The sequence below is a fragment of the Coregonus lavaretus genome (genome assembly GCF_964263955.1).
Source record: "Coregonus lavaretus genome assembly, chromosome: 3".
In the NCBI taxonomy this organism is placed as follows: Eukaryota; Metazoa; Chordata; class Actinopteri; order Salmoniformes; family Salmonidae; genus Coregonus; species Coregonus lavaretus.
Genome location: NC_139990.1, coordinates 21086283 through 21113597, shown reverse-complemented (window position 1 = coordinate 21113597; position 27315 = coordinate 21086283). Strand labels below are relative to the sequence as shown.

General features: G+C 43.2%; 1 protein-coding gene across 4 annotated transcripts in view; it reads left to right on the top strand.

Moving 5' to 3' along the window:
• The first annotated feature begins 1037 nt into the window (after positions 1–1037).
• The window catches only part of LOC311126887 (A-kinase anchor protein 9-like), a 130859-nt gene continuing 104581 nt past the window's right edge, over positions 1038–27315 (top strand). For all 4 annotated transcript variants that reach the window (XM_084158577.1, XM_084158576.1, XM_084158578.1 and 1 more), the window contains exon 1: positions 1038–1293. In XM_084158577.1, the coding sequence (XP_084014703.1) occupies positions 1246–1293 (48 nt within the window). In that variant the 5' untranslated portion in view covers positions 1038–1245. The remainder of the gene's footprint in view (positions 1294–27315) is intronic.

Sequence of the window (27315 nt, the reverse complement as noted above, 5' to 3'; positions counted from 1 at the left end):
CTTTGTGGACTCTATGAAAGCTGTCACTGTGTTGACATAATCTAGAGCAGTTGCAGTTTCCTGATCCATTTGTTGATGCCCTGCAATCGTGGTGGTGCTTGGGTTACTGTGCCGCTGGCATTGTACTCCTCAGAGCCATCCATTATTAAAGGCCTAAAACTTTCAGATGGGCAGCAGGTCTTGCTGAAGGTACAGCACAGACAACAAAAGTTCACAGGTGGGATCTGAACACCTTTATTTGGGATTAAAAGTGGGTAGCTAAGGATGTCGAAGAAAAGATGGGTGGAATTCAAGATCTGCCAGACCATAAGCTGCACAGCTCCCGTCAGGCGAAGACACAGACCCCCTTCTCCTGCTGCTGCCGGTATGTAGGTGTCACTGTCTGTAGAAGCTTAAAAGGTTTGGTGTTTATTTTCTGTGAACTTTCGTGACCTAAATCACATTTACAATGCTGATTATCAGGGTTTGCATGGTTTTCCAGCTCAATGGCAAATCCAGAGAATGTCCCTAAATGCTATAAGTGGTATAATTTGTGATGGGGTTGGGGTGGAAGCAATTACTGCAAATGTCAGACGGACATGTTCTATGACTATGTGCAAATTGCGCTCTAATTTTATATTAGTTTTAATACCACAATTGCAGAAATAATCATAAGGAGAGACCACTATAAATTCGTCATTATATATATATATATATATATATATATATATATATATATATATATACTTTTTTTTAACCCTAAGCTCAGTTTGAACAAAATGGTGAATGTTTTAACTGGGGCAATGTGAAATGAATCATGATGAGCAATTGTGCAACACAGTGACCTTGTTTGCACCTCCACAGAAAACATAATATTTATTTACTCATGCAAATGATTTCAATCTATAATCAATGTATATTTAATTTGTGTACACAGTATGTTTCCCTCTGTCATTTTTTAAATCAAATTACATGTTTTTACATTTCCTACAGTACGTTCATAAAGAGGCGTAGCTGCAGAAAACAGCCACCTATGTGACGTCAACACAATCAGTCTCGCGTTTACGTGGATAACATGGCGGCGAAGATGTGGCTGTAACAAGGAGTCTGTCTGCTCCTAATGCAAGCCTGTCGCAGTGATTTGAAACCATTACCAAACAAATGTAACGTCAACAAACAGACACTTTCCCCACAGACTCTGGGCGTATTCGCTGACACTTCGCATGAAGCCCTTTTCCTCTTCTCTCAGCCACAGTGACAACGGTAATGGAAGACGAGGAGAGGCAAAAGAAGCTCGAGGCCGGCAAAGCAAAGGTATGATAGCCTAGTACTAGCTATCTAGCCGTGGTCAATTATTTATCTGTGTTTCTGTTAGTCTGGCTTGGGAACCACATTCATTGCTGCTCAGTAATACATTGGCTTATATCATTTTACTTAGTAGCTGTTTCGGGAGCCCCTTCCGTGTTCCCCTCCCTGTCAGCTGTCACTACTAGAAAACATGCGCCCCCATGGCATGGATGACAGACGGGGGTTTAGGTCTCTGGGTAAACCAGCTAACAAGACTTCCTTTGTCATGTGACGTCCCATGGGTATCTCATAGAAACGTGCTGTTTCCTCCTAAAATGTAGTTACCAGTTTTGAAGAAAAGTATTAATGTTAATTTAGCTAACTAGCGAACAAGTTAAGCCTTTCCTGTTAACGTCAGGCTTTATTAACGCCACGTGATTAAAATAGTGAGATTCTTGTGTGACAGGCTTTTCAGGACATGCCCCTAGTTAGCTTGAGCAAACTCACATTTTCCCATACGTCACTGATTCTTGGCTTCCTTTTTTGGCATGCTAATGTTACACAGTAACAACCAGTGCTACAAATGAGGTCATAACGACCCAGATGAATGATGTCAAAAAAAGTTGCCAAAGGCTTATCTCATGCAGAAGGGAGGGAGCTCACACAAACTCTGCTTTCCATGAAATCAATAAAGGTTTGCAATGTATACTCACCTCACTGGCATACTATTTCAATGTATGTATTATTTTAACCAGCATTTTCAATACAATTTCGAAATATCCAGTGAACTGGCACAGTAGCCTACTTTATGATGATATGATAACACACCCTCATAGTCAACTGAGAGGGATGAAGATAGAGTAAAAATAGAATAGTCACTTCCCTGCTAGTCCCAAAAATATATAAAAGGGTGCTTGGAGGCAGATGGAAGGAAAGTAGACTGGACTCTTACTGCAGGTTAGCCGCTACAAATCCGAGAGTGGAAGACTTCTCTCTCGTCTCTAACATGTAGGGTCACTTTTTGTGAACAGTCACATCACAAGTCAGACTGTTGAATAAACTTCATTTGAACGTACTTTACCTGTTGTCTGCTGATTTTGTCCTTATGTAGGAGGTAATCTGAGACAAAATATCCACAGAGTAGTGTTATTAACAAGACTTTCAGTACGCTGGTCTGTATGTCGGTTTGTATTTTCAATGCTAACGCAATTTGCACGCGAGTTGCACAATATGTCAACAATGGCAGAGATTAACCGAAGCACAGACCAAAAGTTGTCCCACGCAATTGGCTAGCAAATTTCACAAGCTCTTCCAGCTGATAGCGAGGGAACGTGCTTTGGTTGACAACGTTCGGTTACATTCGGCTATTGTTTACATATTGTGCATCACGAGAAATGCATCAGGAGATGGAAAATACAAGCAACAGAACCTAGCAGCGCTGCAAAAAAGTTGAGTAAACAACACTTTCCTGTGGTTACCGTATCTCCACTTCCTACTTGCAAAAGGACCAACAGCATGGACAACCGGTAAAGTGTGTTTAAATATAATTGTATTCAACATTCTGGCTTGTAGAGACTTGCATCATTTTTACAGCGACTTCTTTCAGACTGATATCCATGGAGTAAGCACGGTAACAGTCTAATCTTTAGACAAACTGCAAGTCCTTTCAGAATTTGAGGTTACCGACCTTTGCAGTGTCATTCCCCTGCCTTAATCCTTTGACGAGCTTACGCCCTAATGCACAATACCATGACTTGGCACCTCTCCACTATGCCACTAGAGGTTTATTTTGAGTCATGAATTAGTCTATTTTGAGTCACTAGTATTTATTCAGTATTTGATGAGAAGGCTAGATGCTATTGAAAGGGAAAACACTTTTTGTGTCACCACACCTGAAACTATTTTGGAACGCGCAAATCAAAACTAGCCTGTCTCAATAATCAATTAGCTAGGCTATATTTAAATGATCAATAACGTTAGCAGTAAGGCGCCACTGCACCCAGGCTGTGTCACAACCGGCCGTGACCGGGAGGGGGGCTTTCCTTGGCTCATCACGCTCTAGCGACTCCTTGTGAACGATGTTTCCTCCGACACATTGGTGCGGCTGACTTCTGGGTTAAGCGAGCAGTGTCTTAAGAAGTAGGCGGCCAGGGGGGTCATGTTTTGGAGGACGCATGTCTCGACCTTCGCCTCTCCCAAGCCTATTGAGGAGTTGCAGTGATGAGACAAGGTCGTAACTAAATTAGCAATGGGAGAAAATGGGTTAAAAACTACATAATAAAATAAAAAAATAAGAAGTGCTTCAGAGTGGTTGCAAAAGTATAGGCCTAGGCCATCTAGGAGTCAAAGAAATGTAATGGCTCTATGGGAGATTCTCAATTATGAAAAAGTCTGTCCTCTCCTCGACTGCTTCGTCCTCCTCTCCTCCGTGACCCGGAAACCGATAAGTGGTCAAATGGTTGAGGAGTGTGTTAATTTGTTAGTATTCTCCCATCCTCGATAACCTACTTCGGCAGAGGATACACCAGAGTATCCTCCCGGCGGCTAGCGCGGAAGTGTTTAAACATTTGAATCAGCTGTTGTTTTCTCAAAAGCGTTTCAAAACGATACACTACTTATCCTTCTATCTACACTGAACAAAAATATTAAGGCAACATTCAACAATTTAAAATATTTTACTGAGTTAAGGTTCATATAAGGAAATCAGTCAATTGAAATCAATTTAATTAGGCCCTAATCTATGGATTTTACATGGCTGGGCAGGAGCGCTGCCATGGGTGGGCCTGGGAGGGCATTTTTACGGCATACTCTAGGTCAGACCCGTCGAGAGTGGTGATTCTAGTCGGGTGGGCGGGTGCCAGCAGCGTTCGATTGAAGAGCATGCATTTAGTTTTACTAGTGTTTAAGAGCAGTTGGAGGCTACTGAAGGAGTGTTGTATGGCATTGAAGCTCGTTTGGAGGTTTGTTACCACAGTGTCCAATGAAGGGCCAGATGTATACAAAATGGTGTCGTCTGCGTAGAGGTGGATCTGAGAGTCACCAGCAGCAAGAGCGACATCATTGATATACACGGAGAAAAGAGTTGGCCCAAGAATTGAACCCTGTGGCACCCCCATAGAGACTGCCATAGGTCCAGACAACAGGCCCTCCGATTTGACACATTGAACTCTATCTGAGAAGTAGTTGGTGAACCAGGCGAGGCAGTCATTTGAGAAACCAAGGCTATTTAGTCTGCCAATAAGAATGCGGTGGTTGACAGAGTCGAAAGCCTTGGCCAGGTCGATGAAGACGGCTGCACAGTACTGTCTATTATCGATCGCGGTTATAATATCGTTTAGGACCTTGAGCGTGGCTGAAGTGCACCCATGACCAGCTCGGAAAACGGATTGCATAGCGGAGAAGGTACGGTGGGATTCGAAATGGTCGGTGATCTGTTTGTTAACTTGGCTTTCAAAAACTTTCGAAAGGCAGGGCAGGATGGGTATAGGTCTGTAACAGTTTGGATCTAGAGTGTCACCCCCTTTGAAGAGGGGGATGACCGCGGCAGCTTTCCAATCTCTGGGGATCTCAGACGTTACAAAAGAGAGGTTGAACAGGCTAGTAATAGGGGTTGCGACAATTTCGGCGGCTAGTTTTAGAAAGAAAGGGTCCAGATTGTCTAGCCCAGCTGATTTGTAGGGGTCCAGATTTTGCAGCTCTTTCAGAACATCAGCTGTCTGAATTTGTGTGAAGGAGAAGTGGGGGGGGGCATGGGCTAGTTGCAGCGGAGGGTGCAGAGCTGGTGGCCGGGGTAGTGGTAGCCAGGTGGAAAGCATGGCCAGCCGTAGCAAAATGCTTGTTGAAATTCTCGATTATTGTAGATTTATCGGTGGTGAGTGTTTCCTAGCCTCAGTGCAGTGGGCAGCTGGGAGGAAGTGCTCTTATTCTCCATGGACTTTACAGTGTCCCAAAACTTTTTGGAGTTAGTGCTACAGGATGCAAATTTCTGTTTGAAAAAGTTAGCCTTTGCTTTCCTGACTGCTTGTGTATATTGGTTCCTAACTTCCCTGAAAAGTTGCATATCGCGGGGGCTATTTGATGCTAATGCAGTACGCCACAGGATGTTTTTGTGCTGGTCAAGGGCAGTCAAGTCTGAGGAGAACCAGGGGCTATATCTGTTCTTAGTTCTGTATTTTTTGAATGGGGCATGTTTATTTAAGATTGAGAGGAAATTACTTTTAAAGAACAACCAGGCATCCTCTACTGACGGAATGAGATCCAAATCCATCCAGGATACCTGGGCCAGGTCAATTAGGAAGGCCTGCTCGCTAAAGTGTTTTAGGGAGCGTTTGACAGTGATGAGGGGTGGTCGTTTGACCGCGGACCCGTTACGGACGCAGGCAATAAGGCAGTGATCGCTGAGATCCTGGTTTAAGACAGCGGAGGTGTATTTAGAGGGTAAGTTAGTCAGGATGATATCTATGAGGGTACCCATGTTTACGGATTTAGGGTTGTACCTGGTAGGTCCGTTGATAATTTGTGTGAGATTGAGGGCATCTAGTTTGGATTGTAGGATGGCCGGGGTGTTAAGCATATCCCAATTTAGGTCACCAAGCAGTATGAACTCTGAGGATAAATGGGGGGCAATCAATTCACATATGGTGTCCAGGGCACAGCTGGGGGCTGAGGGGGGTCTGTAGCAAGTGTCAACAGTGAGAGACTTATTTCTGGAAAGGTGGATTTTTAGAAGTAGAAGCTCAAACTGTTTGGGCACCGACCTGGATAGTATGATAGAGCTCTGCAGGCTCTCTCTACAGTAGATTGCAACTCCACCCCCTTTGGCAGTTCTATCTAGACGGAAAATGTTATAGTTGGGGATGGAAATTTCAGAATTTTTGGTGGCCTTCCTAAGCCAGGATTCAGACACTGCTAGAACATCAGGGTTGGCGGAGTGTGCTAACGCAGTGAATAACTCAAACTTAGGAAGTAGACTTCTGATATTTACATGCAAGAAACCAAGGCTTTTGCGATTACAGAAGTCAGCAAATGATAGCGCCTGGGGAGTAGGAGTGATACTGAGGGCTGCAGGGCCTGGGTTAGCCTCTACATCACCGGAGGACTAGAATAAGGATACGGCTAAAGGCTTTAAGAACTGGTCTTCTAGTGCGTTGGGTACATAGAATAAAGGGGGCAGATTTCCGGGCGTTGTAGAAAAGATTCAGGGCATTATGTACAGACAAGGATATGAGTAAAGTGGAGGTAAACCTAAGCGTTGGGTAACAATGAAAGAGAGAGCATCACTGGAGGCATCAATTGAGTCGGTCTCCGCGTGTATGGGGGGTGGGACAAAGGAGCTATCTAAGGCAGATTTAGCTGGGCTGGGGGATCTACAGTGAAATAGTACAATTAGAAATAACCGAAACAACAATAAGCTAACCATAGTGACATGGGAGAGAGGCATAAAGCAATCACAGGTGTAATTTGAGAGAGCTAAGACAACAGCTGGTAATGACGACACAGTTTGGGCTGAGGCTAAACATAAACAGGATGCAGTACCGTAAAAAGGAACAGTCCAGTAGACATCAGCTGTATAGCTGAGTTATCATAAGGTCCGGTGAACAGCAATAGGATAGTTCGGAGGTAGTTCGGGGGCTGCTAAAGCACTAGCGAGCAAGAGGCCACGGCTAGCGTGTGCTAGCGGGCTGGGGCTAGCAGATGGAATCTTCGTGGTCGACGTCGTAACGGGACGGGACATGTGGGTGGGCATAGGCCCACCCACATGGGAGCAAGGCCCACCCACTGGGGAGCCATGCCCATCCAATCAGAATGATTTTTTCCCCATAAAAGGGCATTATTACAGACAGAAATACTCCTCAGTTTCATCAGCTGTCCGAAGTGGCTGGTCTGAGATGATCCCGCAGGTGAAGAAGCCAGATGTGGAGGTCCTAGGCTAGTGTGGTTACACATGGTCTGTGGTTGTGAGGCCGGTTGGACGTACTGCCAAATTCTCTAAAACGACATCTTACGGTAGAGAAATAAACATTACATTCTCTGGCATCAGCTCTGGTGGACATTCCTGCAGTCAGCATGCCAATTGCATGCTCCCTCAACTTGAGACATTTTTGGCATTATGTTGTGTGACAAAACTGCACTTTTTAAAGTGGTATTTTATTGTCCCCAGCACAAGGTGCACCTTTGTAATATCATGCTGTTTAATCATCTTCTTGATATGCCACACCTGTTAGGTGGATGGATTATCTTGGCAAAGGAGAATGCTCACTAACAGGGATGTGCACAAATGTGTTTACAACATTTGAGAGAACTATGTTTTTTGTGCGTATGGAACATTTCTGGGTTATTTTATTTCAGCTCATTAAACATGGGACCAACACTTATATGTTGCGTTTTATATTTTTGTTCAGTGTATAAAATGTCTTGCACAACTAGTTAAATTAGTTTATATCACTTTACACATTTATTTAGGGCTTCCACCCCTGTAAATGTAATTTGCCTGATGAGATGCGAGTGGAGAAGTCTCATTTCATACAAGCGCATTTATTTCCACGTTTCCTCGCCTCCGCTCCTTGACTACCTTTGACCATTTTCAAAAGGAAGCTAGGAGAGGATGGACCAGGGATGAGCAACTCCAGTCCATGGGGGCCTAATTGGTGTCACACTTTTGCCCCAGCAAACACACCTGACTCCAATAATCAACTAATTATGATCTTCAGTTTAGAATGCAATTAGTTTAATCAGCTGTGTTTGCTAGGGATGGGGGAAAAGTGACACCACTCCGGCCCCCGAGGACTGGAGTTGCCCATCCCTGATATAAACCAACATGCATGGCATTTATACAGTGGGCCAGTTCAAGCTGCTTGATGCTAGATTTGATGTTTTGAACTCCTATTGTTTACATATTACCTTGATGGTATTAGTCCTTTTTGTATCTTGACCTTTCCTAGCTCATTTAAATTAATAAGCACTAGGCTATTTGTTAAACACACATGCTTTTCTTACATCTGTTCAGCAAATGTCTTTAGAAAAATACACAAACAGTAGAGCAGTATCAAAGACATTTCTTCATAATGAAGAAATGGTCCTCTGTAGCTCAGCTGGTAGAGCACGGCGCTTGTAACGCCAAGGTAGTGGGTTCGATCCCCGGGACCACCCATACACAAAAATGTATGCGCGCATGACTGTAAGTCGCTTTGGATAAAAGTGTCTGCTAAATGGCATATTATTATTATTATTATTCATGTTCTGCACTATGCTGTGCCATACATGATGATTTGGGACCTAGCAGTCCCCACAATTTTCTATCGAGAAGGGGGCATTGCTACTAGCGTTAGCGCTATCTGTTCCCATAGACTTCCAGTCATTGAGCAATTGAGACTGTCCATTTTAAAAGCGCGTCTTGGCAGAATATATATATATATATATACACTGCTCAAAAAAATAAAGGGAACACTTAAACAACACAATGTAACTCCAAGTCAATCACACTTCTGTGAAATCAAACTGTCCACTTAGGAAGCAACACTGGTTGACAATAAATGTCACTTGCTGTTGTGCAAATGGAATAGACAACAGGTGGAAATTATAGGCAATTAGCAAGACACCCCCAATAAAGGACTGGTTTTGCAGGTGGTGACCACAGACCACTTCTCAGTTCCTTTGCTTCCTGGCTGATGTTTTGGTCACTTTTGAATGCTGGCGGTGCTTTCACTCTAGTGGTAGCATGAGACAGTGTCTACAACCCACACAAGTGGCTCAGGTAGTGCAGCTCATCCAGGATGGCACATCAATGCGAGCTGTGGCAAGAAGGTTTGCTGTGTCTGTCAGCGTAGTGTCCAGAGCATGGAGGCGCTACCAGGAGACAGGCCAGTACATCAGGAGACGTGAAGGAGGCCGTAGGAGGGCAACAACCCAGCAGCAGGACTGCTACTTCCGCCTTTGTGCAAGGAGGAGCAGGAGGAGCACTGCCAGAGCCCTGCAAAATGACCTCCAGCAGGCCACAAATGTGCATGTGTCTGCTCAAACGGTCAGAAACAGACTCCATGAGGGTGGTATGAGGGCCCGACGTCCACAGGTGGGGGTTGTGCTTACAGCCCAACACCGTGCAGGACGTTTGGCATTTGCCAGAGAACACCAAGATTGGCAAATTCGCCACTGGCGCCCTGTGCTCTTCACAGATGAAAGCAGGTTCACACTGAGCACATGTGACAGAGTCTGGAGACGCCGTGGAGAACGTTCTGCTGCCTGCAACATCCTCCAGCATGACCGGTTTGGCGGTGGGTCAGTCATGGTGTGGGGTGGCATTTCTTTGGGGGGCCGCACAGTCCTCCATGTGCTCGCCAGAGGTAGCCTGACTGCCATTAGGTACCGAGATGAGATCCTCAGACCCCTTGTGAGACCATATGCTGGTGCGGTTGGCCCTGGGTTCCTCCTAATGCAAGACAATGCTAGACCTCATGTGGCTGGAGTGTCAGCAGTTCCTGCAAGAGGAAGGCATTGATGCTATGGACTGGCCCGCCCGTTCCCCAGACCTGAATCCAATTGAGCACATCTGGGACATCATGTCTCGCTCCATCCACCAACGCCACGTTGCACCACAGACTGTCCAGGAGTTGGCGGATGCTTTAGTCCAGGTCTGGGAGGAGATCCCTCAGGAGACCATCCGCCACCTCATCAGGAGCATGCCCAGGCATTGTAGGGAGGTCATACAGGCACGTGGAGGCCACACACACTACTGAGCCTCATTTTGACTTGTTTTAAGGACATTACATCAAAGTTGGATCAGCCTGTAGTGTGGTTTTCCACTTTAATTTTGAGGGTGACTCCAAATCCAGACCTCCATGGGTTGATACATTTGATTTCCATTGATAATTTTTGTGTGATTTTGTTGTCTGCACATTCAACTATGTAAAGAAAAAAGTATTTAATAAGATTATTTCATTCATTCAGATCTAGGATGTGTTATTTTAGTGTTCCCTTTATTTTTTTGAGCAGTATATACAGTGGGGAGAACAAGTATTTGATACACTGCCGATTTTGCAGGTTTTCCTACTTACAAAGCATGTAGAGGTCTGTAATTTTTATCATAGGTACACTTCAACTGTGAGAGACGGAATCTAAAACAAAAATCCAGAAAATCACATTGTATGATTTTTAAGTAATTCATTTGCATTTTATTGCATGACATAAGTATTTGATCACCTACCAACCAGTAAGAATTACGTCTCTCACAGACCTGTTCGTTTTTAATTAAGAAGCCCTCCTGTTCTCCACTCATTACCTGTATTAACTGCACCTGTTTGAACTCGTTTCCTGTATAAAAGACACCTGTCCACACACCCAATCAAACAGACTCCAACCTCTCCACAATGGCCAAGACCAGAGAGCTGTGTAAGGACATCAGGGATAAAATTGTAGACCTGCACACGGATGGGATGGGCTACAGGACAATAGGCAAGCAGCTTGGTGAGAAGGCAACAACTGTTGGCGCAATTATTAGAAAATGGAAGAAGTTCAAGATGACGGTCAATCACCCTCGGTCTGGGGCTCCATGCAAGAGCTCACCTCGTGGGGCATCAATGATCATGAGGAAGGTGAGGGATCAGCCCAGAACTACACGGCAGGACCTGGTCAATGACCTGAAGAGAGCTGGGACCACAGTCTCAAAGAAAACCATTAGTAACACACTACGCCGTCATGGATTAAAATCCTGCAGCGCACGCAAGGTCCCCCTGCTCAAGCCAGCGCATGTCCAGGCCCGTCTGAAGTTTGCCAATGACCATCTAGATGATCCAGAGGAGGAATGGGAGGTCATGTGGTCTGATGAGACAAAAATAGAGCTTTTTGGTCTAAACTCCACTCGCTGTGTTTGGAGGAAGAAGGATGAGTACAACCCCAAGAACACCATCCCAACCGTGAAGCATGGAGGTGGAAACATCATTCTTTGGGGATGCTTTTCTGCAAAGGGGACAGGACGACTGCACCGTATTGAGGGGAGGATGGATGGGGCCATGTATCGCGAGATCTTGGCCAACAACCTCCTTCCCTCAGTAAGAGCATTGAAGATGGGTCGTGGCTGGGTCTTCCAGCATGACAACGACCCGAAACACACAGCCAGGGCAACTAAGGAGTGGCTCCGTAAGAAGCATCTCAGGGTCCTGGAGTGGCCTAGCCAGTCTCCAGACCTGAACCCAATAGAAAATCTTTGGAGGGAGCTGAAAATCCGTATTGCCCAGCGACAGCCCCGAAACCTGAAGGATCTGGAGAAGGTCTGTATGGAGGAGTGGGCCAAAATCCCTGCTGCAGTGTGTGCAAACCTGGTCAAGACCTACAGGAAACGTATGATCTCTGTAATTGCAAACAAAGGTTTCTGTACCAAATATTAAGTTCTGCTTTTCTGATGTATCAAAAACTTATGTCATGCAATAAAATGCAAATTAATTACTTAAAAATCATACAATGTGATTTTCTGGATTTTTGTTTTAGATTCCGTCTCTCACAGTTGAAGTGTACCTATGATAAAAATGACAGACCTCTACATGCTTTGTAAGTAGGAAAACCTGCAAAATCGGCAGTGTATCAAATACTTGTTCTCCCCACTGTGTGTGTATATATATATATATATATATATATATATATATATATATATATATATATATATATATATATATATATATATATATATATATATATATATATATACACATATACATACAGTTGAAGTCGGAAGTTTACATACACTTCAACCACTCAACAAATTTCATTTTAACAAACTATAGTTTTGGCAAGTTGGTTAGGACATCTACTTTGTGCATGACACAAGTCATTTTTCCAACAATTGTTTACAGACAGATTATTTCACTTATAATTCACTGTATCACAATTCCAGTGGGTCAGAAGTTTACATACACTAAGTTGACTAGGCGTTTAAACAGCTTGGAAAATACCAGAAAATGATGGAATGGTTTTAGAAGCTTCTGATAGGCTAATTGACATCATTTGAGTCAATTGGAGGTGTACCTGTGGATGTATTTCAAGGCCTACCTTCAAACTCAGTGCCTCTTTGCTTGACATCATGGGAAAATCAAAAGAAATCAGCCAAGACCCCATAAAAATAATTGTAGACCTCCACAAGTCTGGTTCATCCTTGGGAGCAATTTCCAATTGCCTGAAGGTACCACGTTCATCTGTACAAACAATAGTACGCAAGTATAAACACCATGGGACCACACAGCCGTCATACCGCTCAGGAAGGAGACACGTTCTGTCTCCTAGAGATGAACGTACTTTGGTGCGAAAGTGCAAATCAATCCCAGAACTATGAAATAACACATATGGAATCATGTGGTAACCAAAAAAGTGTTAAACAAATCAAAATATATTTTATATTTGAGATTCTTCAAAGTAGCCACCCTTTGCCTTGATGACAGCTTTGCACACTCTTGGCATTCTCTCAACCAGCTTCATGAGGTAGTTACCTGGAATGTATTTCAATTAATAGGTGTGCCTTCTTAAAAGTTAATTTATGGAATCTCTTTCCTTCTTAATGCGTTTGAGCCAATCAGTTGTGTTGTGACAAGGTAGGGGTGGTATACAGAAGATAGCCCTATTTGGTAAAAGACCAAGTCCATATTATGGCAAGAACAGCTCAAATAAGCAAAGAGAAACGACAGTCCATTATTACTTCAAGACATGAAGGTCAGTCAATCTGGAAAATTTCAAGAACTTTGAAAGTTTCTTCAAGTGCAGTCGCAAAAACCATCAAGCGCTATGATGAAACTGGCTCTCATGAGGACCGCCACAAGAAAGGAAGATCCAGAGTTACCTCTACTGCAGAGGATAAGTTCATTAGAGTTACCAGCCTCAGAAATTGCAGCCCAAATAAAACTTCACAAAGTTCAAGTAACAGACACATCTCAACATCAACTGTTCAGAGGAGACTGCGTGAATCAGGCCTTCATGGTCGAATTGCTGCAATGAAACCACTACTAAAGGACACCAATAATAAGAAGAGACTTACTTGGGCCAAAAAACACGAGCAATGGACATTAGACCGGTGGAAATCTGACCTTTGGTCTGATGAGTCCAAATTTGAGATTTTTGGTTTCAAACGCCCTGTCTTTGTGAAACGCAGAGTAGGTGAACGGGTGATTGCTGCATGTTTATTTCCCACCATGAAGCATGGAGGAGGAGGTGTGATGTTGTGGGGGTACTTTGCTGGTGACACTGTCTGTGATTTATTTAGAATTCAAGGCACACAGCATTCTGCAGCGATACGCCATCCCATCTAGTTTGCGCTTAGTGGGATTATCATTTGTTTTTCAACAGGACAATGACCCAAAACACACCTCCAGGCTGTGTAAGGGCTATTTGACCAAGGAGAGTGATGGAGGGCTGCATCGGATGACCTGTCCTGTATGTATATAAACCTTTTTCAGGACCCTGTCTTTCAAAGATAATTCCAAATAACTTCATCGATCTTCATTGTAAAGGGTTTAAACACTGTTTCCCATGCTTGTTCAGTGAACCATAAACAATTAATGAACATGCACCTGTGGAACGGTCGTTAAGACACTAACAGCTTACAGACGGTAGGCAATTAAGGTCACAGTTATGAAAAATTAGGACACTAAAGAGGCCTTTCTACTGACTCTGAATAACACCAAAAGAAATATGCCCAGGGTCCCCGCGCATCTGCATGAATGTGCCTTACGCATGCTGCAAGGAGGCATGAGGACTGCAGATGTGGCCAGGGCAATAAATTGCAATATCCTTACTGTGAGGCGCCTAAGACAGCGCTACAGGGAGACAGGACGGACAGCTGATTGTCCTCGCAGTGGCAGACCACGTGTAACAACACCTGCACAGGATCGGTACATCCAAACATCACACCTGCGGGACAGGTACAGGATGGCAACAACTGCCCGAGTTACACCAGGAACACACAATCCCTCCATCAGTGCTCAGACTGTCCGCAATAGGCTGAGAGAGGCTGGACTGAGGGCTTGTAGGCCTGTTTTAAGGCAGGTCCTCACCAGACATCACCGGCAACGTTGTTGCCTATGGGCACAAACCCACCGTCGCTGGACCAGACAGGACTGGCAAAAAGTGCTGTTCACTGACGAGTCGCGGTTTTGTCTCACCGGGGGTGATGGTTGGATTCGCGTTTATCGTCGAAGGAATGAGCGTTACACCGAGGCCTGTACTCTGGAGCGGGATCGATTTGGAGGTGGAGGGTCCGTCATGGTCTGGGGCGGTGTGTCACAGCATCATCGGACTGAGCTTGTTGTCATTGTAGGCAATCTCAATGCTGTGCGTTACAGGGAAGACATCCTCCTCCCTCATGTGGTACCCTTCCTGCAGGCTCATCCTGACATTACCCTCCAGCATGGAAATGCCACCAGCCATACTGCTCGTTCTGTGTGTGATTTCCTGCAAGACAGGAATGTCAGTGTTCTGCCATGGCTAGCGAAGAGCCCGGATCTCAAATCCCATTGAGCACGTCTGGGACCTGTTGGATCGGAGGGTGAGGGCTTGGGCCATTCCCCTCAGAAATGTCCGGGAACTTGCAGGTGCCTTGGTGGAAGGGTGGGGTAACATCTCACAGCAAGAACTGGCAAATCTGGTGCAGTCCATGAGGAGGAGATGCACTGCAGTACTTAATGCAGCTGGTGGCCACACCAGATACTGACTGTTACTTTTGATTTTGACCCCCCCTTTGTTCAGGGACACATTATTCCATTTCTGTTAGTCACGTCTGTGGAACTTGTTCAGTTTGTCTCAGTTGTTGAATCTTGTTATGTTCATACAAATATTTGTTAAGTTTGCTGAAAATAAACGCAGTTGACAGTGAGAGGACGTTTCTTTTTTTGCTGAGTTTATATAATTGTTTTAAACATATTTTTTAATAAATTCTAAATGAATATCAGGAAAGCATTGAACATTTTATGGTAATCAACCTTAGTGGAGGCTCAAATCTTCCATATTCTTGAGTGCATGATCTACAATCAAGCAGGACGTTTTCCTTTCGCGTGCCATCATTTTAATCTGTGAATGCACACACAACTTTGCATCCAGAAATTGCGCCATGGAAACAAGCATCACCACTTAATTGGTATGCTGCGTATAGTACTAGGCCTATAAGACTTTCAAAGATACTCGGCAACTAGCCTATATGAGATATTAGTAGACCCAGACTTAGCCTTTAGGTTTTTGATGAAGGAGGTACCCAACATAACCTGCTTGATTTAGGCTAATCCCCTGTCAGGGCTCGACGTTACTCATCTATCTATAGGCTATACTATAGGGCCCAACATCTTAAGTGTTTTATGAAACATGGCTAATCTTAAACTTTGATAATGTTATATCTTTCATAGATCTCTCCCTCAGCTCTGATTCTCAATATATTAAGGCTAAAAAGGACTGCAAGGTTGAGTGAATTTGATGGACCTGGGGTAAGAAAGGGTAAGAGACTGAAAATGGTTTTGCATCAGTTATATTGAAATCAGTTAAGCATTATCTGCACATGGCCACAGATTCCTCACAAAATGTAATCCATAGAAGGGTCCTTTTGGAGGAAGGATTGTTTACAAATATTTGACATTTGATCTTCATGCATAATTGAAGTTGGAATATTTGCAACATTTTGGCCTCACCCAGGCCTCCTTTAAGACTATGTTATATCTGTAGGTGCTACAAAGCAATAATTGGTGTCATATGAAGCTTTACCGTTTGCTCTATAATATGATTAGTATTTTGATATGACATAAAGATGGCAGATTACAGATAATTACATTATTTTAGCTCTATCCACAGTTTCTAAACTACGGGGCACGACATGGTTCAATGCACCAATAAATCAGCACAATCTACTTTCTCTGTTTTTGAAATTGCTGGCATCTTCGAGCTAGAATTGGGATCATACTATGCTAATGCCCATACAAAAAAAGTAATGTAGAGCAATCTACAATATGGTGAATTTGGCAAACGAGGCATTTGTGGTAAATGCATAGAGGCAGCCATCTTTATGCACGTTTTCCATTGGCATAGTAGGCAATGTAACCAATCACAAATCACCAGCAGAGGGCAACCATTTTGAATCCATTTTACATTTACATTAACATTTTAGTAATTTTAGCAGAAGTTCTTATCCAGAGCAACCTACAGTTAGTGCATTCATCTTAAGATAGCTAGGTGGGACCACCACATTGTCACATTTACTCTGTTGGTAGCCTAATGCTTACAAATTTGTTTAATAACGTTGTTCATTAAACAGACAATACACACATACTTTATAGTAAGAATATAATGGAATATAACTGAATAAAATACAAATAATATTGTTCCCACACAACTTGTCACAGGAATGTGTGGAACCGCTATCATATAAAAAGTCATATTTTGAAACAGAGCCCAAGCACACACAGACACTCGAACACACGCATTATTCTTTAGTTGTATTGTTTGTATTATTTTTGTGTTGTATTGTTTGTATATCATTGTATTTTGCTGCCTTTGATACTGTGAACCATCAGATCCTCCTCTCCACCCTCTCCGAGCTGGGCATCTCCGGCGCGGCTCACTCCTGGATCGCGTCCTACCTGACCGGTCGCTCCTACCAAGTGGCGTGGCGAGAAGCTGTCTCCGCACCACGTGCTCTCACCACTGGTGTCCCCCAGGGCTCAGTTCTAGGCCCTCTCCTATTCTCCCTATACACCAAGTCACTTGGCTCTGTCATATCCTCACATGGCCTCTCCTATCATTGCTACGCTGACGATACACAACTAATCTTCTCCTTTCCCCCTTCTGATAACCAGGTGGCGAATCGCATCTCTGCATGTCTGGCAGACATATCAGTATGGATGACGGATCACCACCTCAAGCTGAACCTTGGCAAGACGGAGCTGCTCTTCCTCCCGGGGAAGGACTGCCCGTTCCATGATCTCGCCATCACGGTTGACAACTCCATTGTGTCCTCCTCCCAGAGTGCGAAGAGCCTTGGTGTGACCCTGGACAATACCCTGTCGTTCTCCGCTAACATCAAGGCGGTGACCCGATCCTGCAGGTTCATGCTCTACAACATTCGGAGAGTACGACCCTGCCTTACACAGGAAGCGGCACAGGTCCTAATCCAGGCACTTGTCATCTCCCGTCTGGATTACTGCAACTCGCTGTTGGCTGGGCTCCCTGCCTGTGCCATTAAACCCCTACAACTCATCCAGAATGGCGCAGCCCGTCTGGTGTTCAACCTTCCCAAGTTCTCTCACGTCACCCCGCTCCTCCGCACACTCCACTGGCTTCCAGTTGAAGCTCGCATCTGTTACAAGACCATGGTGCTTGCCTATGGAGCTGTGAGGGGATCGGCACCTCTGTACCTTCAGGCTCTGATCAGTCCCTACATCCAAACGAGGGCATTGCGTTCATCCACCTCTGGCCTGCTGGCTCCCCTTCCTCTGCGGAAGCATAGTTCCCGCTCAGCCCAGTCAAAACTGTTCGCTTCTCTGGCACCCCAATGGTGGAACAAGCTCCCTCACGACGCCAGGACAGCGGAGTCACTCACCACCTTCCGGAGACATTTGAAACCCCACCTCTTTAAGGAATACCTGGGATAGGATAAAGTAATCCTTCTACCCCCCCCCCCCCCTAAAAAAAAAAAAAAAAAAAAAAAAAAAATTAGATATTGTAAAGTGGTTATCCCACTGGCTATAGGGTGAATGCACCTATTTGTAAGTCGCTCTGGATAAGAGCGTCTGCTAAATGACGTAAATGTATTTTAAAATTGTGTGACTGTCCTTGTGTATCAGTGTTTTCTTACTTATGTTTTGTGTTTTTTGTGAACCCCACGAAGAGTAGCTACTGCTTCTGCAAAAGCTAACAGGGATCCAAATAAACAAATCCAAGCCCATGCCTTTTTGATCCACGTTTCATCTTTCCTACCCTCACTCTACTTTGTTAGGGATCAGCTGTAGTGTCTTCATCATGATACCGATAGAAAATAATACAAATCCTATTTTCAAAAGCATGTGACTCTCGTGTTCATATTTCACAACTTCTGCGGACCTTTGGAGTTGCCTATATGCGATCGGGCAAAATAATAGGCCTACACTTGATTTTAGGCTACATTATTGCATGCTAAATGTTTCTGATCAGTGATAAATGAGCAAACGAATAGATGAGCTTATACCACATCCACTTGCCCAGCAGGAAACCAATTGACCAAATAGCCTATACAGACAGATTCAGTGAAACAAAATCACATTGATTATCAGACAAGGCCATGAATTCACAGGCTTTTGGTTGGGAGTAGCCCTAGGCTACCAAGAGACTGCGAGTGAAGAGCAAAATAATACACTTGTTAAACTACATAACATGCTGACACAATTTTCTAATACATGAGCCAACTAAACAAGATGATCCTGAGCAGCACTCACCTCAATTTAGCTAACATTTCCCAGCCTAATTGTAGCCTAACCAATATCCAAACGGAGATTCAGTGAAAACCAAAATCTGATATTGATTTAACAAGACGAGTCCCCACGCTTGTCTCAAAGCAGCGCGATGGCGCTGTCCCAATCAAAACAGTGCTGAAATTATCATCTAGATGACCACGTGCGGGTAGGCTATTGCTTCAAATGTATTACAAGGATTGGATGACACTGAGTTTCAGTAAGCAACAATTTGATACATGCCTTCAATTGCATTAGCCTACTTGATTCAAATATTTTCATAATTCAGTGATATTTATTCCCACAGTAATGTTTTATTGATCCATCCAGTTGTGGTTAAGATAACAGTGCATGCTTAGTGGTGGGCTATGCGAAGAGATGGACAAAGTTACATGCCTCGCAAAGTTTATAACTGGCAGGATGGTAACATGGCGCTGCCTAGCAACCATAAAGAGTTTAAGAGCGTAGTGCGTGCCAATGCCGCGTTAGCATTGCGGCTACGTTTCATACTAACCTGTAGGCAGAACTTTACCGGAATGATTACTAGGTTGTTTGGCAGAAATAAAAGTTTAGGCTTTGATACCTGCCTAACCTTTCAGATATAAAGAAAAGGCAGAAAAAAAGTTGACGGTATGGTAAAGTTGGCGGAAAAACGTCTTGCTATGAAAGGCATATAGGTCATTAGGTGGCTTTGAATTTGCCATAACCCCCTATCCCTTTCAGATATATGAAAAAGCTGGTATAAAAAAGCAGGCATGGTAAATTAGTGAGATTTTGGTCTGTGTATGAAAGGGATAATTCAGTGTTGTCCTTACCAATGCTAGCCCTCCCAGTTATGTTGCCTCTTGCCTGAAAGAATTTGACCTCCACTGCCCTGGGGGCTGTTACAGGGACCTCTGCACCCCACCAGCAACATTTGTTTTTAGGGAGAACATTGCCAATGCCATACTTTTCCTATTTCCCATTCACTTTATCAAACCTCATGGGTTTTACAGAGCATATAGCCTAGCATTGTAGTGAATTCCTCTCCATATTTCTGCACCTTCAACAATGACAGCCAGGTCGATATGCATTTGATAGAAAGTGTGTACTTTTCACTAATAAAACAACATGAACATCCTACAGTCAAGTCAAACCCTCTGCTCCATGGTGTGGTAATTGTGCCCCAACAGTTAATCCTTTCACCATCTTCTTGCGCGCCCTAATATTACGCTAAATATTTAAAGGACTGGAGCCATCATGTAGTAAGTTTTTGCCTGAGGAGAATCATAAATCCCACCATTTAATATGTTCTCTGGAGCACAGAGGCCCAAAAGGCTTTCGCTCAAAAAGAATACAGAAGAGCCTCTCCACTGTCTGCAATGGAGAACTGTTGGAAACATGAAAGACGTCTCATTAATTTTATTTCAGTTGCAATACTGTCCATTTTAGATCATTGACATGTTTTATTTTTTGCCATTATTAGACTTCGCTGCCTGTAGCCTATGCCTTTTTTGATGTTGTCGGAATCACTATGGGTGCGTTGGTAAATTCGCTCTGGCTATCTACTCCGATTTCAGAGCACTCTCGTCTGAGTGTGCCAGAGCGCAGAATAACTGATGAATTTACGAAAGCTCAACACCTGTTGAATATGGCCTGTCAGTAAACGTCGGCAAAAAAAAGCATAATTAAATTGTTGCCAGCAGCACAGTTAGTCACCAACGCTCTGGATAACATGAAAACAGCCTAACCAGCTCTGCTATGGCGAGTAAAATGGTCAGAGTGAGGTTGTTCTCTCATTTGTGTCTGGAAGTAGCTAGTAAGCTAGCCAACGTTAGCCAGTTAGCTTGGGTGCTTGACTTCCGTTGTGAGGTCAGAACGCTCGGATCAACCCTACTCCTCGGCCAGAGCGTCCAGTGTGCGCTCTGAGAGCGTAACTCTCTGAATTTACGAATGGACAATCTGACAACGCTCTGAATTTACGAACACCCAGAGCACACTCTGGCACTCCAGATTAAATTTACGAACACACCCTATGTGTCATGAGTTGGCTGACGTCTATGTTGACATGCCAACTTTTGATTGTCGCAGCAGCTGTCAAGATGGCTGTCGGGCATTGTGCCAGCACCAGCAAGTAGCTTACCTCGTCACTGGAACGACACTAATAGTGTTTTAAAGCTCAGACACAGCCCATTTGAGTTAAGGCCTAGTTGATTTTATTAATCAGGGATTTTCTGTCATTGAAATCCTTGGGCGGCCGCCTAAGCGTTTCTTTTTTGGATGGCCTAAAATAACACAAAAACTAAATTGTTTTCGGGATGGAAAAACGCTTTTAAATTACTAAAACCATATATAAAGTATGTAGAAAAGATAATGGACCTATATATATATTTTAAGCTGCAAAATGTCACTTTTTGGATGTCTGATCAAATTGGCATAGAAATGTGAGTTATAGATCTGTCATTCTCATTGAATGCAAGTTTAAGAAGTGGTTGATATGTTCCATGTGCGCCATTTCTATGCCTCTCATTCTTAAGTTTCGATTTTGCATCTCTTACTTCTCAGTTTTGTACACCAGCTTCAAACAGCTGAAAAATACAATATTTTTGGTTATTGAAAATATATTTCACAGCGGTTTAGATGGTACTATGATTCTCTATGTCATATAAACTGAAATTAGGCAAACTATTAGAATTTTAGCAACCAGGAATAGGTGGAGCAATTTCTGCATATTGCACTTTTAATAATATAATCTTTGAGAATTTACAATCACCAAAATAAAAACGACACAGTCAGGGAGATTAAAATATATATATGTACAATGTATTGATTTTGCTATTATGTTTGAGATAATGAACATAGCATTAGCAATGCATAGAATTGCATGAAATATGCTTTCAAACTGCAACATTTTCCCTCAGTTGCAAGTCAAAATGTGTGTAGTATTGCAGGAAATTAGCTTTAAGATGCAAAAATGTCTACATCGCCAAGATAGGGGCCTCTAAACACCCCGGTTCATAAGTTTCTACAAGGTCCTTAAAGCAATAGACCTATCTTTACTTTGGGGGCTTATTGTGGGTGTATGGCATTTTGTTTCTGCTCTTGGAGGTGGCACTTTGAATCAATCCTGCAATCCCTATAGGAAAACAGTCTGCTACTTCCGACTCGCAAGCAATTACAAGTTTGAATCAAGTTTGAATAGCCTGTATGGTGGTCACACTCTGTTTAGTCCATATTGATCGTACGTTCAGAGCCTTAGGGTAATTAATCAGTCTTGACTCCGCTAATGACTCCATTTCGGTCTTAAGCTATCTTGTGTAATGGTCTAGACTCCAAAGCCAAGTTACCTTAGTTCAACCACAGTCAACTGAACACATTCATGACCATTTGGAGGTACAAAACTGTTAGGCTACCTAGAAATGTTCTGTATGTAGATCCAGGTGTGGTTAGTGTATTGTTCAGCCTTTTGCCTTTTGAGGATCTAATGCTATAGCCTAAGTCATTCTAGTATTCGTCTTGGCAATGAAGACCGGTGTTACAAGTGTGATTAGGGTCCCACATATTTAGGCCTATAACTACACTACCGCCAAATTGAATCTGGTGTTGATCCTTATTCATTGTCTTTCAATCTGTGCTTGTTACAAAAAATAATCACAGTAGCTTTGTTGCTGTACCCACTAGGCTTTCTATAGTGTGATTCCACTCTGTCTAAATGAACAATCATCACTCACTTACAGCAAACATTACTCAATGTGCCATAATTGATCAAATAGAAAGCCCCAAATAACACTGAACCTAGTATGGAACAGTGTTCAGCGTTAATTGTATGAATCTATCGTTGGTATCAGTGGGGGATAAGCAGTGACACTGAGTAACAGATAATCGCTTTCTTGTAACGGCGCCAGCGGCTGCATTAGCTAACCTAGACCTTTGTGAAGCAACTCAATGATGAGGGGGAATGATTGATGCAGAAATCTCTAGAATTATTATCCAACAAGCCAGTGTTTTGATTTGAAGTGCTTAGAGTACCATAGGAATAAGCAGCGAAGGCTTAAGTAGGCTACCTGTCTGTCCCAGATAAAGAATGTTTGCTAAATGTTGTCAGAGTTACTACATCTTTGAGACTGCAGATGGCATTATACACCTACGCAGGCCTCAGTCCCATGTGCTTGTCCAACTCGATGGTCCTCTGCCAAATAGGGCAACACCGCATCATCTGTAATTGAACTCTGGGAAAGATTAGCCGAGGATTCCAAGGATTCCAATTTACTTTTGGGAGAAAATGAATTGAAATTGTTTCTGCTGTGCAAATCCCCACAGATCTGGAGTTGCTTAGACCAATCTGGAGTTGCTCAGACCATCTACAAACTATTGGCCTACATGTATTAAAGCTATGCAAGCTGAAACTCTGACATATAGTAACTCCTCAGCCTCCCTATGTGTTAAAGTAAGCCTCGATGTTGCAGTTTACACTTGGCCTAATGAAACTTAGTCTGTATTTATGAAGATCTGCAAATAATCTGTATGAACCAAAAGTATAAATATGTTAGGTCTACCCTTACTTTTTCAACCTCTGTACCACAAGTGTTCTACTATGATTTTAATATTGGGCGATTCCAGCGTTATGGATTATACATTTGGACGCAAAATTACAACTTTAAGGTCTCAGAGAATGCACGAACAAAATTTAAATTAAACATTTGATGTGTGTGTCTATAGCACCCCTTGGGGGGGGGAGTGTACTCCTATAACCAAAAAAGCGGGCTTCTAAATATTGGCATGTTGGAGAAATAAAGCAAATAAGAGGCGTTGTGGATCTTAGCCTACATGTAATGGACAAGCGTTTGGGGGAGACTGAACATATTACCAAAAGTCTGAGTTTGTAAGGCTTAGGTCAAAACATAGATAGCCATTTTCGAAGGAAAGGCGTGGTTGAACACAAAAACGATAATTACGAAAAGATTGTGATTTCCATTATTACTTTAGAGAGGAAAAATGACCTTTATGGATGGTACAGAGTCTGAAATAGACATTAAAATTTAAACAGATTTGTGACCGACCGACTCGATTCGGTCTTATGTAGCAAAATTTGAAATTGTGTTTTTTACATTGGATAAAAGTAGAGACTCAGAGCTATAAAATGGTAAATAATACACTACAGTTGAGGAACAATGGGAAAGTAATTCTGCTTTGAAAGTTGATTAACTTGTAACCTCACTTTTGAGAAAATAGTCCTTGAATGTTTTGGTACCTACTGGAGAGCTCTTCTTTGTCTACACCCATTCAGCATCATTCACACCCTCTTAAGCTTTAGCCTCACCCATCTCTAAGGATTCACATGTGAGGCTATGTACTAAACAAGCAAAGATTTCAAGACTAAAGGCTGGCTTATACTACGGGTGTGTTTGTAAATTTTATCTGGCGTGCCAGAGTGTGTTGTGGGCGTTCGTAAATTCAGAGCGTTTCGCTCTCGGAGCGTTCAGCGTGCACACTGGATGCACTGGATGAAAAGTAGGGTTGATCCGAGCGTTCTGTCCTAACAGCAGTCAAGCACCCAAGCTAACTAGCTAACATTGGCTAGCTTGCTAGCAACTTCCAGACACAAATGAGAGAACAGCTCACTCTGACCTTTTTACTTGCCCTAGCAGAGCTGATTAGGCTGTTTTTATGTTATCCAGAGCGTTGGTGACTGCAACTGTGCTGCTGGCAACCACATGACAATGATTTTGAGATATGAAGACGTTATTATAAATTAAATGAAACTGTTTCACAAAAAATGTGCATATGAAAACCATAACTGGCACACAGATCGGTAGAAATGGTAAGATAAATTGGCATTCCACATGAGAAAGGTTGCTGACTCCTCATGTAGCCTATTTCCGGCAACTATAGGAGAGTAACGGCAGAATCTGCGAAAGCCAGCAGGAGCGGGAGGAGAATATTTGGGGCAGGTTAAAGTTTGTTTCTTCTGGTTATCTAGATCTCTGGCGCCCTCTTGAGGCATTTGTCTTATTTCATCAAACCGTAAGCATCAGACAAGCTCAATGAATATAGTTGATTTTATTAAAACACATAAAGGTGTGTCTATATATGGAAAAATATACGTTTAAAAAATGTTGACCAATCGATAAGTCGAAAGAACAGACGACTTTCGGTCGACCAAGATATTTTTTTTGGTCGGGGACAGCCCTACATAAAATACACACAAATTAGCTCTCAGAGCATGCGTGACTGTGTGAGTACACACACACAGCATGTGTCTGGCACACATGTACATAAACTTCCCTCAGTGTGCAGTCTGCACCCACAAACACATACATTTCATTTCCCTCAGTGCACAAACAGCAGGGATGCTGTACAGTTAATCGCCACAAGGGAATGCTGGCACTAATTACATGGCTTGGACAGTAAAAGCCCTGATATCCATTATGGATGAAGGGCTGGTGACAGGCACTGAGTGGGGTGAAGTTGAGTAAGTTCTAATGCAAGAGTCAGTGAACTGAATGGGAGCTGGGTGAAAGCAGGGGAGCTCACACAGCAGGCTACTGTGGGAAGCAGGTGTCACATGGCATGGCGAGCAACAGGCAGCCCCTGTCGCGAAGGATACTACAGCCTGATTACCTCGGAGGGGACTGCACCATCGGACAATGTAGCTTAAAAGAGGACACATTTCCAGACTCTGAGGTTATCCTACAGCACTAGACCTCAATGCAGCTCTACCTAGTGCATGCAGCTTTAGAGTTAGCAGGGGTCTGCAGCATGTGTCCTGCCCCGGGGGCAATTTTTCTCCTCGCCACCTGCTTTGTATTTGTATTTATTATGGATCCCCATTAACTGCTGCCAAGGCAGCAGCTACTCTTCCTGGGGTCCAGCAAAATTAAGGCAGTTATACATTTAAAAAACATTACAATACATTCATAACAGATTTCACAACATATTAAGTTTGTGCCCTCAGGCCTCTGCTCTACTACCACATATCTATAACACAAAATCCATGTGTACATGTGTGTATAGTGCGTATGTTATTGTGTGTTTGTATGCATGTGTCTATGTTTGTGTTGCTTCACAGTCCCTGCTGTTCCATAAGGTGTATTTTTATGTTTTTTAAATCTAATTTTACTGCTGGCATGAGTTACTTGATGTGGAATAGAGTTCCATGTAGTCATGGCTCTATGTAGTACTGTGCGCCTCCCATAGTCTGTTCTTGACTTGGGGACCGTGAAGAGAACTCTGGTGGCATGTCTTGTGGGGTATGCATGTCTGAGCTGTGTGACAGTAGTTCAAACAGACAGCTCGATTCATTCAACATGTCAGTACCTCTCACAAATACAAGTAGTGATGAAGTCAGTCTGTTCTCCACTTTGAGCCAGGAGAGATTGACATGCATATTATTAATGTTAGCTCTTTGTGTACATCCAAGGGCCAGCCGTGTTGCCCTGTCCTGAGCCAATTGCAATTTTCCTAAGTCCCTCTTTGTGGCACCTGACCACACGACTGAACAGTAGTCCAGGTGTGACAAAACTAGGGCCTGTAGGACCTGCCTTGTTGATAGTGCTGTTAAGAATGCAGAGCAGTGCTTTATTATAAACAGACTTCTCCCCATCCTAGCTACTGTTGTATCAATATGTTTTAACCATGACAGTTTACATTCCAGGGTTACTCCAAGCAATTTAGTCTCCTCAACTTGCTCAATTTCCACATTATTCATTACAAGATTTAGTTGAGGTTTAGTAAATGATTTGTCCCAAATACAATACTTTTAGTTTTTGAAATATTTAGGACTAACTTATTCCTTGCCACCCATTCTGAAACTAACTGCAGCTCTTTGTTAAGTGTTGCTGTCGTTTCAGTCGCTGTGGTAGCTGACGTGTATAGTGTTGAGTCATTCACATACATAGACACACTGGCTTTACTCAAAGCCAGTGGCATGTCGTTAGTAAAGATTGAAAAAAGTAGGGGGCCTAGACAGCTGCCCTGGGGAAATCCTGATTCTACCTGGATTTTGTTGGCGAGGCTTCCATTAAAGAACACCCTCTGTGTTCTGTTAGAAAGGTAACTCTTTATCCACAATGTAGCAGGGGGTGTAAAGCCATAACACATACGTTTTTCCAGCAACAGTCTATGATCGATAATGTCAAAAGCCGCACTGAAGTCTAACAAACAGCCCCCACAATCTTTTTATCATCAATTTCTCTCAGCCAATCATCAGTCATTTGTGTAAGTGCTGTGCTTGTTGAATGTCCTTCCCTATAAGTGTACTGAAAGTCTGTTGTCAATTTGTTTACTGTGAAATAGCATTTTATCTCGACAAACACAATTTTTCCCAAAAGTTTACTACGGGTTGGTAACAGGCTGATTGGTCGGCTATTTGAGCCAGTTAAGGGGGCTTTACTATTCTTAGGTAGGGTAATAACTTTTGCTTCCCTACAGACCTGAGGGCACACATTTTCTAGTAGGCTTAAATTGAAGATATGGCAAATAGGAGTGGCAATATCGTCCGCTGTTATCCTTTGATGTGGCCCCCCAACTTGTGATCCCATTTTGGCAAGGAATGTTCCTAAAAACCCACCCTATCTATAGGCTATTTTGCTTTATGGCCAGTTAAAGTAGAAAATTGCATGAATTATGGCCA